At 34.4% G+C, this 14,605-nt stretch overlaps 1 protein-coding gene across 1 annotated transcript; it reads left to right on the forward strand.

Moving 5' to 3' along the window:
* The first annotated feature begins 79 nt into the window (after positions 1 to 79).
* Positions 80 to 11,024, forward strand: LOC117334183 (DNA-directed RNA polymerase III subunit RPC5-like). The gene is given in 17 exon segments (XM_033893664.1): positions 80 to 120; positions 2,388 to 2,629; positions 2,886 to 2,968; positions 3,132 to 3,245; positions 3,900 to 3,946; positions 3,948 to 4,064; positions 4,248 to 4,372; positions 4,763 to 4,854; positions 5,126 to 5,246; positions 5,614 to 5,695; positions 5,997 to 6,056; positions 6,767 to 6,870; positions 7,311 to 7,420; positions 7,821 to 8,290; positions 8,968 to 9,033; positions 9,732 to 9,857; positions 10,623 to 11,024. Coding segments are annotated over 17 exon segments (2,052 nt in total). The 5' UTR covers positions 80 to 87; the 3' UTR covers positions 10,683 to 11,024.
* Positions 11,025 to 14,605: the final 3,581 nt, after the last annotated feature.

Consider the following 14,605-nt stretch of genomic DNA (forward strand, 5'->3'; position numbering starts at 1 on the left):
CCATTCGGACAAAATCGTTTCGAATCAGAGCTTCTTAAATACAACGTCAGGTGATAGTTATTGCCCATGCGCTAAATCAGCACAGCTATGGCGGACAAAGAAGATCCGGTTGAGCATGAGGTGATTGTGATTGCTAAATGTTGCACCATACCGCTCCAAAACAACAACAAAAATATGTCAACTCGTTGATATTTAATTATACACTCCCTGCTCAAATTAAAATCAACTTAATACCTTTTATAAAATGAGCAATGTTAGGCAACTATAATTTTGGTCAGATTGGCCATGGCCATGGATTGTTTACATTTGCCAGGTCTGACCTATTCAAATGGTCACTAAACTTCAGTAAAATTGTATAAACGGGTATTCTAACATGTAAGCAGTAGTGTGCACAGAGGCGCTAGTAAAAGTCATTGCACCCACGTAGTGTTTTGTGATCAATATGTTAATTGGACTACAAAATTCTATGTTCTATATGGGATTGTATTTGCACCAAATTCTTAGCGACACCAAACAGTGTCCGATGATTCCACGTTTTCATATATAGTAGTGCGCTCTGGCCCTACACCAGACATGGTGACAGGGCCAGAGGAAACTCGGGCTAGTATACATGTAACCATGGTAAATACTAGCCGCAATATACTGCTCGGCTAGAGAGATATTCTCTTTAGCTTGATTGGTAACGGTTGAGCGTAAGACTAGTAATTATAAGCCATAGGTCCCATGTTCGATCCCTAGCGGATGCAGTGATTTAAATTTAATTAATAATGCGCTCTGTTACATTGGTGCCCATGTAGGGACTCGGGAATGATACTCATCGCTGCTTGCAAAAGTATCGCTGTTACCCCTGGAAAACTCCAGGAAGAGTTCTTTCCTGGAGGGGATTATGTAACCATGGTAAATACTAGCCACAATATACCGCTTCGCAAGAGAGATCTTCTCTTTAACTCGATCGGTTGAGCATAAGACTAGTAAGCCAGAGGTCCGGGGTTCGATCCCTAGTGGACACAGTGATTTCAATTTAATTAATTATGCGCTCTGTGTGTTACATACAGAAACGCCATTCTTTGATTTACAGCTTAACATTGAACAACTTCATGTGGTTCAATGAATTTCACAGCAACAAATCATTTGTCATTGGGATTGTTTACTTTGTTGTGTATCATTATGGTTATATACAATTAATTTACTTACTTCCAATAAATGATTGAATCCGATTCTTTATTCGACGAGGTTATAAATGGAGTTATATTTTGAATTGGCCTTGAAACAAAAATGCAGGTTGAAAGTTGTTTTTTTAAGATTTAAGTTGAAGGTTAGGAATACTAGATGCAGTAATATAAGAAAACTGCATCAGTATAAGTTCACTGTCAAATGATGATCTGATTCCAACACCAAAGTCAAATGTTAGTCTGGCCCCACATTAGACATTTTGACTGACAAATGCTGGGATAGAAAAAAACTACCATATATGATAATACGGAACTCTATGACACCATTTGGTGACTGTCAATGCTCTACATATGTCAATAAATTGATAAGATATTTTATTTATCCATGAAACTAATACACAAAATACAAAAATAGTTGTTACAAATTAACCAACAATATCTTATTAAGTAAGTACCAATGTATTACAATAATAGTTGTAACTTGGCATGCTGTAACAAATTAGCTCCCTGGCACCCCAACCCCCTATTTTTCGCATTTTCTAAGCATAGGCCCAATTTCAGGAATAAGCCCACCCTCCACTTTTGAATGTCATTGAAAGTCAATTTTATTTCCTGGTGAAAGCAATCATTTAACATGGCCGACAGGCAGCCATCTTGGATTTTGACAATTTAAGTTTGTTATCACTATTTCTGAGAAAGTACTGAATGGATCTTTCTGAAATTTCATATGTAAGTTTCCCTTGGTGCCTAGTTATGCATATTGCGTTTTGAGAACAATTTGAAAACAACATGGCCGACAGGCAGCCATCTTGGATTTTGACAATTGAAGTTTGTTATCGCTATTTCTGAGAAAGTACTGAAGGGATCTTTCTCAAATTTCATATGGAGGTTCCCCTTGGTGCCTCATTATGCTTATTGCATTTTGTGATCAATTGGAAAACAATATGAACAACAGACCGCCATCTTGGATTTTGACAAATGAAGTTTGTTATCTCTATTTCTCAAAGTACTGAATGGATCTTTCTCAAATTTCATAAGTAGGTTCCCCTTGGTCCCTTGTATTGCATTTTTGGACCAGTCTGTCCTGAAAACAACCTGGCAAACAAACAGCCATTATCGTTAAATCTCAATCTTTTAAGAAATAATCCTTTTTTTTACTTTAAAGACATTCTGTTTCTTGTATAGAAAATAGTGAAAATTTGTTTCTTTTTATAGGTCAGTGTGTATTTATCCAAAACCCTAGCAGACAAGCTGTACCTGTTCCAGTACCCAGTGCGCCCTGCCCACATGACATATGACGAGGCTCCTCATATCAACACTAAGATAAAACCTGATCAGAAGAAGGTGGAGATAGAACTGGGCCTCAACACCAGGGGAGACAACTATGCTCGTAGTAAAGGGGAACAGATTGCCATCAACGTGGATGGAAATGTTGACCCGTCAGGCCACTACAACAGGTCTTTGACATCTGCATCAACTCAATATTCTTGATCTCTATACACATGACAAAAACTAGTACATTTTTTTTCAAATTGTTAAGATACATTCAAAAGTCATTCGAAATTTTAATGTTTTCACAATTAAAGAAGACATGTAGCAAAACAAAAATGAAATAAAAAAAGTTTATGAAAGTCATACTCGCTATATTAAACCGAAACTAGATTCTGTAGATCTTTAGGAAGTATTTAAAATTTGAGTAACTGTGTATTTCAGTGGGATGATGGACAAACAGGTGTTAAGCAGTGTGACCAGTTCAGAGACAGCAAGCAGGTATGCAGTTGGTGTTTGGAAAGATGGTAAGTTATTTCAATTAAACAGCATGTAATTGGTCAAGCAGAATTTAGTATACTTAAACATATTCTAAAGCTGTAACTTACATATTAAAGTGTTTGTAATCATGATCAAGTGTTGTTTTTTCCCCTTAATTCTCAAGGACTTCAGAGTTTTGTTTTGTTACAGGAGAGGTACACCTGACCCCTCTACATGCCATTGTCCAGCTGAGACCAAATTTCAGCTACCTGGATAGTGCAGACAGCCGTGTCAAAGTAGAGGTTGGAGCAGGGGATGCTGGAGGTAGTAATAGTTTCATGAGTGATGAGTGACATATTTTGTTAGGTCATTCCTGTGGTAAAGAATGAACTATAAGGTTTCATTTATGAAATAGAAATTTTATCAAATTCTGTCAATGTATTTTAACATTTCGTGTAATACCACAAGATTTTCTTTACCACAGTTAATTGTAAAGGATATTTTCTCAGGAATTAAACATGATCTTGGAGAGGGAAAAACTAGCTATATCATGCAAGGGAAGGAGAAACAAACTATATCACTCAAGTCCATATATATGTATTAACTTTGAAATAGTCACATACCAGAGTGTTGTTGAAGGTTACACTCCAGTGTGTTTTCAAAGATTGTATTGTATGGTTATTTACAAGTCAGATTGCTTTTGTCAAAGGGGACATTTGGATCAATGTGCCATTTCAGGGAAGATTTTGTTAGGTATATAATGTCTCTCAAAATATCAGAGCAAGGACTAGATAATGTGACCATCATTTCTGAGTAATATTTTTATAGAAAAAATGAGTGTATTTCTGGATTCATGAATACTGCTACTGCTATGAAAAATACTGTTAAGGTGTATATTGATCACACTTATCAGTTGTTACATTACTGTAGAAGGATTTGTAATGAAGTACTTCATGTGTGCCTTCTATGATTTAGGAGAATCTTCCCAGGATGAAGCAGAAGAAGAGGCCAAGCCGATCACCATGAAAGTTTGCTCGCCAAGAAACGGACGAGGCTAAAGCTAGACGAATGGCATCGTTTGATTACTTACAGAAGAAACAGGAAGAGGAATCATGGCATCCACTTCAGTTTTATAACATAAATGTAAGATATACTATATAATTGTGTGCTGCTTTTGTATCCACATTATCATTAATACATACACTTATTTCTGAATTTGTTTATTTTCAAGGCCATTGTAACACACAACATTATCTCGCATAAATTATGAAGTTTTGATGCAAAGGTGATATTGGTATGGACTAAAATTGGTATTTACCACTACAGAGTGGTGTTGCAGAATCAGAGCGCCTAAAGTTGGTTTCCTCCAAAGGTGATGAGATATCCGAGTTCCAGATTCAGGCCAATGAGTATCTGAGGATGTTAGTACCTCCCCTTGGGGAGACACAAGAGTAAGTCTTATCTCCTCAAATCCTAGCTTGGTGGGACTTTTCAGCACCATGGCAAACTTGCAACGAGGGTTACTTAGAAGTTTTTTTCACCTGTTTACAAAAACTCTTACCAAATTATTTCTGGCTGTCATTGTTTTTCAGCTTTTTGTGAAATATAATTTTACAAATAATAAATAGAAGATAATTCTTGTTCTGGGTTGAACAGCAATTCAATTTGTTCAGGCCCGATAAATATTTTGACATTTTTCACAAATGTGAAAATGATATACAAATGTTTGAGTTGAAATATACTTCAGTGGCCAGTATACAGTTAAAATAATTTATAAAAATCTTTATAATTCACTGTTAACATGTTCAAAGTGATAACTATTTGTTGTTTGCCTTTTACAGGGAGAAGCCAGCCATGCCAAGTAATGTGTTATCTCTGACACAGCTGAGGACTATGCCACTCCCTGACCAGATTAAGGCTCTCCTCACTAATGGTAAATATAGTTACAGTGGCATAAGTCTTAGTGATACACTCCATATCATAGGTTGCGGTAGGTGTAATTAAAAATATTTGGTCACAAATAATATTACTGTACTGATAATGTAATTATGAATTATCGTTCTTGTATCTTTAAAAATACAAACACTTATTTTACAGCTATTTTAGAGATATCTCAGTTTAAAAATTTAATTGAATTTGTTATCTGCGATAATGTGTATTAAAATTTGTTGTCCAGTGATTAATGTAATTAAATTTGATTACAGCTAAAGTGATGAGGTTCAGTCAGCTGATGGCACTGCTTCCTCAGGGCACAGAAAGTATGGGTGCCCTCCGCTCACTTCAGCAGGTGGCTGTACTTGTTCAGGGATGTTGGGTTGTCAAAAGGTCAGATTTAATTTATGTGCCAAGAATTCCAGCTATACTATAATGACTTTGAAATTTACTGTTCTATCAGACTGTTTCAATTGAATGCACAGCTTATAGGTTTTGAAGAATACATGTATTTCAAACTATTAGCGCAGGATTTATGACTTTTTATACAAAAAATATGAATATTTGTTTTAATACAGAACCAGTTACTATATCAATATCATAAACTGTCATGGTAAAGATATCGGTAAACAACTCTCCTTGGGAGTCTTCGAGCATAGGATACTGTCATACAGGTCATGAATAGATTATATACAGTGCTGTACAAGAATTGTGATATGTATTATGGAGAAAGTTGAGAGTATTTGTCTGATTTTGATAGTGAGATCCTGTACCCCAAGGAGGCCACCAGTCCTCACAGTGGAGTGTCAGCGGATCACTTGTGTAGAGGGAGGGACTATGTGGTCAGTACTAAAGATTTAAACTTAGATATCCCCCCCACTCCCAGTTTTATGAATTGGACAATCACTATTAACATTACTAAAACTTTAAACATTGGTAATCTAAAAATATATTGTGTTTGTATTTGTGTACATTGTCAATCAATACAAAAGAGTCTTAATATTCTATTGAATAAATAATAAATTAAAGTATATGGTACAAGTTACTACCACATTACAAAGGCTCATCCACAGTATATTTACATATAAAAGTATTGAGAAATAATGATTGAAATGGCATTAAAAATGTTTCTGTTATTGACAGATGTGGAGATTTACACAATCTAGTCATGTTACCCGCAAAGACATAGCCTCCATTGTCAAGGTATGTATGGTCATTCAGTATAAACAACTGTTTGTTAAATCATATCTGATTATCTTGTATCGGGAAAAGAATTTACAATTAACATGAATAATATCATTATACAAGTATTAAGCTCTCATTATGTGAGTTATACATATTTACAATAAGCATGTATCTGTTAAATCCCATTGATATACTTTAAAATTTTAGTACACTAAAATATTTTGTAAATTATCTAGGTTGAACAAATAAAATATACATGTTGGTAAATGGGTGGACCCAAATTTGTCACAAAAACAAACACATAGAAACTAAAAGTCATTTATGATGTATATGTTATGAATGTATTGCAAGACTCAATTTAGGTTTTAAGTTAGACAAAAATTCTCAGAATGAATTAAGTGCTCAACATTGTATACAGTACCATTGAAGAACAGGACTTCATGATGCTAGTTTAACAACCCTGCACAATGGACATCTAATTAGACTGTATAGACACCTACAGTAGTTTGTCATAATGCTCATTAATACATATAATAGCCCACTTTCTTTTGTTTAAAACATAATCTGGTGGCAAAATGGTTTTTTTTTGTCTTTTTTACTTAATTGATGTTCAAAAATCATTGTCATGATCTGCATGTAAACTTTTCAATTGATGTAGTTATATGCAGCAGCATTATGACTGCAAAAATGTCCACAAAAATAATCATTGTTGTACAACATTGTTGTAGCTGCCAGCAGAGGATGTAAAGGATATTCTTGAGCAGATGTCCAGGATTAGGGCTAACTGTGGCTGGGAGTTTCTATTTGGTTATGACGCAGACTTCTGTAACAGGTAACTCTTGGTTAATATTTCTGTATATCTCTGTGGTCTTTGTTATAATTGTTGTTTTGCTTTAAATCACACATTATTCCAGCAGAAAATGTCAAGTTAGGTCTGCTTTAACTTGATAAGTCCTGTTCTGGTAGAACCAACTCTAAACAACACTAGGAATCATTTCAAATCTCAAGCCAATGCATTGTCTTCATTGTTTCTCTTTTTAAATACTTCTTGCTGAAAGCTATTGTTTATATAAGTGTTGAATGATATAAAATGAGAAGCATCGCTTGAGGAATTCATTAATTGAAAGCTTGAATTGCTATAATGATATATACTTATTGTTACTTGTAATAATTAACTGCACAGTGTTCCATTGTTTTTTCCTCAGATTTACCTGGTATTGTTATATCATTTTGTCTCAAACGATATTGACAGATCCTGCGTTTTTTCCTTAGATATCCAGAAATAGTACAGAGACAAAAGATGTTGTGGGATGCAAAATATCATGGTCTATGTAATCAACTCAAAATTCCTAAAGAACATGAAAAGAAATTTAAGGACAGAGGTGAGAGCTTAATCTTATCATATTTATTCTTTTTATTATATAATTTGATTATTCTGTATACCGTTAATTCAGACTTAACAACCTTTACTCAGATTTCCTTGTCAGGAAAATTTACATATGAGACCGATATGATATTAAATCTGTCTTACTTTTTTTCTACAGGTTACTTTTCTAGTCAATAGGTCCAATGACAATTTTGAACAAAACCCTTTTCTCTTGTACAGGAAAGTCACTTATTCTTGGCTTAGAGATGGACTGAGAGACAATTTTTTCCTGTATTATAAATGATCAAAATATACTGTCTGGTGACAATTCATATTTGAAAGTTCTAAATTTGTCTGTATAAGATAATCAAATTCAAAATTTGTCAGTGAATAGTGTTTTTATTGTTCTGTTTCAGATTCTGGGTTACCTGCTGGAGAGAAGGTTGTAAGGCGGCGGCGCAGCTCATCCACTCGTAGCAATCGTAAACGAACACTCAGTGGTCGATCAGTTTCAGACCACAGTGATGTAGAGATGGATGTATCTGTTAAGTCTGATATAGACAATAGTACAGAGGACGAGGAGCTTCCCAAGCCGGAGAGCATGGACACGGGGCCATCAGCAGTAAATGGAAACAGGTTGTCAGACGGTGCTAACTCAGCAAGCTGTGATATTTCCTCTGTCTCATTGGAGCTGAGGACAGAACTCGTTAATTTTGTACAAGAAAAGTTATACAGTAGATTTGTATTAACTGCTAGTGAACTTAAACGTCTATTCGCTGTGAAACAGTTACAGTGTCCCTCAGGCCATGTGTTTTTATCAGGAGTCACAGACAGTATGTTAGAGGAAACAGTCAAGGAAGTGGGAGGAGTGAAGTTATCTAATCAGGTAATATCTTCTTTATAGTCATCCAACTTACATTGAGGAGTTAATTATGTATGATGCAATTTTCTTTGAAATTCAATTCCAATTATTAATTTCAGTATTATTATTTCAACTTTCATAGTATTACTACAATTATTAATTTTAGTTGTACACAACTTTTTTCTGGTCAGAAATGAATACTTCAGTGTGTTTAGAAATACTGCAATATTTGATTTAACCTGTTATCACAAAATGTTGTCAAAAAGAGTTTGTTCTTAACATATAATTGATGTTATATGTGGTTTACAGTTTAGTGTTTGCTGGAGGAATGACTTGTAATGTGTGTTTCACGGAAGTTTTATATTCACTGAATATAGAGATTGATGTCACAAAAGTTTCAGTACTATGTAGAAACAACCAGTGATTAAACAGTCTATGACAACATTGGCAGAAGAAATGGTGGATTTCTGTCTGTCTGTGTAGTTTTGAAATAATGTTTTGTGGTATGGATTTGAATATTATACTTTATGATGGCTACATGATTTTGTTTTATTGAATTGCTATTTTTGATTCAAATTTTTTGTTGTGATATGACAACAGTGTGAAAGTTATGACTTGATTTGCATTGATGTCTTGTGATTTTTAATGCTGTACATTTGTATGATATTTCATTTGTTATGACAACTTTGTTATACTTACAGTGGCCTTCCAATATCAAAGCAGAACCTACTTATGCCTTGCCTAAAACAGGTGACAAATTGGATAAGGTAAGCATGGCTTTTAGTACTGGTGTTTCATCACTGTATCAGTATATATTAAATCACTCTGGTGCTTATTGAAGAAGTGAGAATGGTGATGGTATTAACTAGGTGGGACAAAGCAATATATTGAAAGTAAGACAGCTAAAATGTTACTGTGATGGGTGGCCATTTTAACTATTAAACAAGAGGCCCAATGGGCCTGTATCGGTCACCTGGCTCTACAGCAACTTTGAAGTTGATTGAGGTCATTTCTAGATACTATGCTGATTACCACTTTTTTCAAATATCAGAGTAAGATAGGTTTATTCATGTTTTCTAGTCCTTCATTCCAGCATACTATTGGCCTAATATCAGGTCTCTGTGACTCTTGGCTATCGCAAAATCATTGTTTAAAGATTCAAGCCTATTTCACCCCTGTGACCTTGAATGTAGGTCAAGGTCGTTCATTTGAACAAACTTGGTAGCCCTTCACCCCAGCATGCTACAGACATGCCCAACATCAAGTACCTGGGCCTCTTGGTTATTGAGGAGAAGTTGTTTGAAGATTATAACCTATCATAGGACTGATAAAGAGCATTCAATGATGGACATCAAGATCCCTCTGGGTTCTCATGTTACTTATAGTACTTGATATCTCCATGTTATATAAATATGAAGTTTGTTTTTCCTAAATGTAGACATAGATGTACATTTCTTTCACACAGATGAGATCTATCCTATTGGGTCTTTTTGAGAAGTCCCATAAAATATCACGGAAAGCTTTCCTACAAAGTGTGGAGGATGAGACAGGTCTACAACTGAATGAGTATGACTCCAGATTGTTACTCAAGGTTAGTGTCACACTAAATCTCCATGTCATCGCCAGATAGACATTTATGTTACATAGATGTACACTATATCTCAATATCATCCTCAGATAGACATTTCTGTTACATAGATGTGTAGTTGGAATTTAATACTCCATATAAATATTCTGTGCGAGTACAACTGTTCAACAAAAACAAGAGTATTGCTGGGTGGAACAACATGCAGAAACTGGGTGCCAAAGTGACAAAAATTCTTGTAACAGGTTTACATAAATTATGGAAAAATAGCAAAAATTATGGAAATATAGCAAGAAAAATGATTCCATCAAAATGCTGCTTTAAGAAACATATTCATAACAATATGTTATGGTAACAAATTAATCCTACCAAGTTTCATAGAGATCGATTTATAACAAAGTAAGAAGATCTCCAGTCAGATTAAAATACTGAAATATTAAACAAATGTAGTAAATTAGAAAAAACATGTTGAATTAAAATGATGCTCAGGAAAACAACTTACAGTACATACATGTATCTTGAATATAAAACCTACAAAATTTCAATGTTTTGGTTGAAAAATGAGAGAAAATATTTTGACAGACAAAATGTTTTGCCTGATAGAAACTCCATACCATGATACTCGCATTGAAATTGAATGGGCATGCACAAATTGGCATTTCAAAATCAAATATATCATTCTAAAGCATATAATTGTGGACAATTCAAATAAGATGGCATAATTTGAAAGTTTGTCAGTGATGATACCAGTGCTTCTGATTTCCATTACAGGATTACTGTGTGCAGAAGGGTCCAATGTGGTACCTGAAGGGGACACAGGGTGAATCATGACAACAGCTTCCTCTAGCGCTTATTTCAGACTTTGTGAAAAACTGTTGTACCTCTCTAGTGATGTTTGTGGAGGTGAAACTTATGAACTTACTGTTGATTTCAGTGTATCTGATTAATAAGGATATGTGTTTTCTAATTTAATTGACATGGTTATCTTAAAATATCTATCATAGACTTGTTAGTGTGGGAAAATCATCTGGAATGAAAGTAAACTACAGTAAGGTAGCATACATCCTTAATATATGACAGAAATCCATGTCACAGTGAGGTAGCATACATCCTTAATATGTGACAGAGATGCTATGTCACAGTAAGGTAGCATACTTCCTTGATATAATGTTACAGGATGAGTTGCATGTCACAGTGAGGAAGCATACATCCTTGATATCATTTGACAGGGCAAGATCTATGTCAAAGTAAGGTGGCATGCATCCTTAATATTGTGACAGGACAATGTCACACTAGGTAAGGTAATCCTTAATATCATGTGACAGGATGACATCCATGTCATAGTAAGGTAGCATATATCCTTAATATCATGTGACATGGCGAGATTTATGTCACAGTAAGGTAGCATACATCCTTCTCCTGTGATAGGGCAAGATCTTTGTCATAATAAGGAAGCATACATCCTTAATATGTGGCAGGGCGAGATCTGTCTCGCAGTAAGGTAGCATAGATCCTTAATATGTGACAGGATGAAAGAGGATAGAGCAATAATCTAAGATAGTATACACCCTTAATATGTGACTGGGTGAAAGAAGATAGAGAAATAATAAGATAGTATACACCCTTAATATATGACAGGATGAAAGACGATGGAGGAAGAGATTTCTTACTGATAGCTCTATGTTAATAGTTAGGGAGAAAGATTTCCTATAAATAGTGTTGATGAATGTTAGTCATGATAAGAGATCTCTTTGTCAGTTTGGAACTAATGAATGTTTGCTAGGATGAAAGTAATGTTAAAAGTGTTTATGAATGTTGGTGTGAGAGAAAGATTTCTTATATTCTGATGAATAATATAAAGGATGAATGCTTTCTTATGATACCAATGTAAGTTACCTATCATGAAAGATGTTATCAGTGTAGTGGTTAATTATGTCTCCCCTTCATATCACTAGATCGTGAAATAAGCTATTTGCCACTATTATACAAATAACTACTGACTAGATTATGAATAAGCTGTTAGCCATTGCTACACAAATAACTACTGACTAGATTATGAATTAAGCCGTTAGCCACCGTTACACAAATAACTACTTACTAGATTATGAATTAAGCCGTTAGCCACTGTTACACAAATAACTACTGACTAGATTATGAATTAAGCTGTTAGCCATTGCTACACAAAAAACTACTGACTTGATTTTGAATTAAGCTGTTAGCCATTGCTACACAAATAACTACTGACTAGATTATGAATTAAGCTGTTAGCCATTGTTACACAAATAACTACTGACTAGATTATGAATTAAGCTGTTAGCCACTGTTACACAAATAACTACTGACTAGATTATGTATTAAGCCGTTAGCAACCATCATACAAATAACTACTGACTAGATTATGAATTAAGCTGTTAGCCACTGTTACACAAATAACTACTGACTAGATTATGAATTAAGCTGTTAGCTACTGTTACACAAATAACTACAGACTAGATTATGAATTAAGCCGTTTGCCACCGTCATACAAAGAACTACTGACTAGATTATGAATTAAGCTGTTAGCCACTGTTATACAAATAACTACTGACTAGATTATGAATTAAGCTGTTAGCCACCGTTATACAAATAACTACTGACTAGATAATGAATTAAGCTGTTAGCCACTGTTACACAAATAACTACTGACTAGATTATGAATTAAGCTGTTAGCCACTGTTATACAAATAACTACTGACTAGATTATGAATAAGCTGTTAGCCATTGCTACACAAATAACTACTGACTAGATTATGAATAAGCTATTTGCCACTGTTACCCAAATAACTACTGACTAAATTAGGAATCACCGGTAAGCTTTTAGCAACTGTTACACTAGTACTACTGTGTAGATTATGAATTACCGGTTAAGCTATTAGCCACTATTATACAAATACTGTTAGAAAGAGGAGTTCTTACCTTTATTGAATATATCTGGTTAACTTATGCAAGAATGTGCATTATATTGTTCAGCTCTATGAACAATTTATGAATAAAATATTTTCTAAAGCATTGTGTGTTTAGAAGATTATTGGTATAATAGAATCAACTATTAGTAAATGACCTATCAGATTAATCTATGAATCGGTGCATATTCATAAGTTTTTTTTTCCTGATTTTACAAATGTTATAACAATAAGTTACCAGAGTTATAAGTCCATTCTCTTAATTTAGAAAAGATAGATTACTCCCAGCTTGGTACAAGACATATATCGGCCTTAATACTGTTGCAGTCAGAATAACAACTTGATTAAGTCTTGTGCTGGTGTAGAATATCTCGCAACACCTCTTTGTTTATGTCTCCATTTGTGAACAGATTTGTTTGAAACTTTGAATATCAACGACCAGTATGTGAAGTTGTTCACGGAGGGCAAGTGAGTTTATACCATGTGACAACATAGCCCTGGACAATGGATGGATGATTTCTGACAGATGCTTGTCGCCTGCTGTGGAGTAGTGTAGGCAGGGTATGAATATTTGTTGTAATGACGTGGTATGGTGTCCATTATGGGGCGCCGTTTTACTATTTATTAACAAAACTGGATATCCATAATTCGAATTTATGATATCATTAATAATTTGGATATCCAATATTAATTTTGGATATCCAAAATTAATATTGGATATCCAAAATTCGAATTATGGATATCCAAAAATGAATTATGGATATCCAAAATTCGAATTATGGATATCCTAAATTCAAAGCATTTTAAGATATCATAAATTCGAATTATGGATATCCAAAATTCATTTATGGATATCCAAAATTCGAATTTTGGATATCCAAATATCATTTCTTGATATCATTAAATCGAATTTTGGATATCTTAAAATGCTTTGAATTTAGGATATCCATAATTCAAATTTTGGATATCCATAAATCGGGGAAATGTTAATATTTTACTGTCTAATGATTTCTCCCTGCTACATCCTGTTCCCGCAGGCGCATATTTTCGTAGGATCGGAAGTCATCGGACTTCACTACTAATGTCTCTAGATGCTTGTCGAAGATCTGACAATATTGTGTTGCAGCAAACGTCGTCACATGATAAACAACGTTGCGCTGCCAAAATCTTCCCCCTAATGTGCCGCAGTATGTCTGTCGCCATGTTCTGTTTTGTACAAATTCCTCCATTGACTTGTCGGAGCACCCTAAGTAGTAACTTTTGGTAAATGTTGTATGTAAGGGCCTAACTGTCTGGGGAAGTTTGTCCTTTTGAACTCCTCTGCTGTATTCTATTTCGTAAATGTTGTTTCCAGTCCATTACGCATAATTACAAGTTCGTAACAAGGGTCGGTTTTGACCGGTAGTAGTGCCGGGAGCAATCCAATTTGATAACACTGAGCATTTTTGGATATCACAAAATCGAATTATGGATATCCAAAAATACATGGAATTTAGTATATCCATAATTCGAATTTTGGATATCCAAAAATGAATTATGGATATCCTAAATTCGAATTATGGATATCCAAAAATGAATTAAGGATATCCAAAATTCGAATTATGGATATCCTAAATTCAAAACATTTTAAGATATCCTAAATTCGAATTATGGATATCCAGAAATGAATTATGGATATCCTAAATTCGATTATAGATATCCAGGTTTGTTAATAAATAGTAAAACGGTGCCCCATAGTCCATTGTCCGTCCTATGTCAATTTTTCCTTGAAACAACATCTTCTCAATAACCAACAGGTCCAGTTACCTGATA

This window comes from Pecten maximus, chromosome 1, assembly GCF_902652985.1.
Source record: "Pecten maximus chromosome 1, xPecMax1.1, whole genome shotgun sequence".
NCBI lineage: Eukaryota > Metazoa > Mollusca > Bivalvia > Pectinida > Pectinidae > Pecten > Pecten maximus.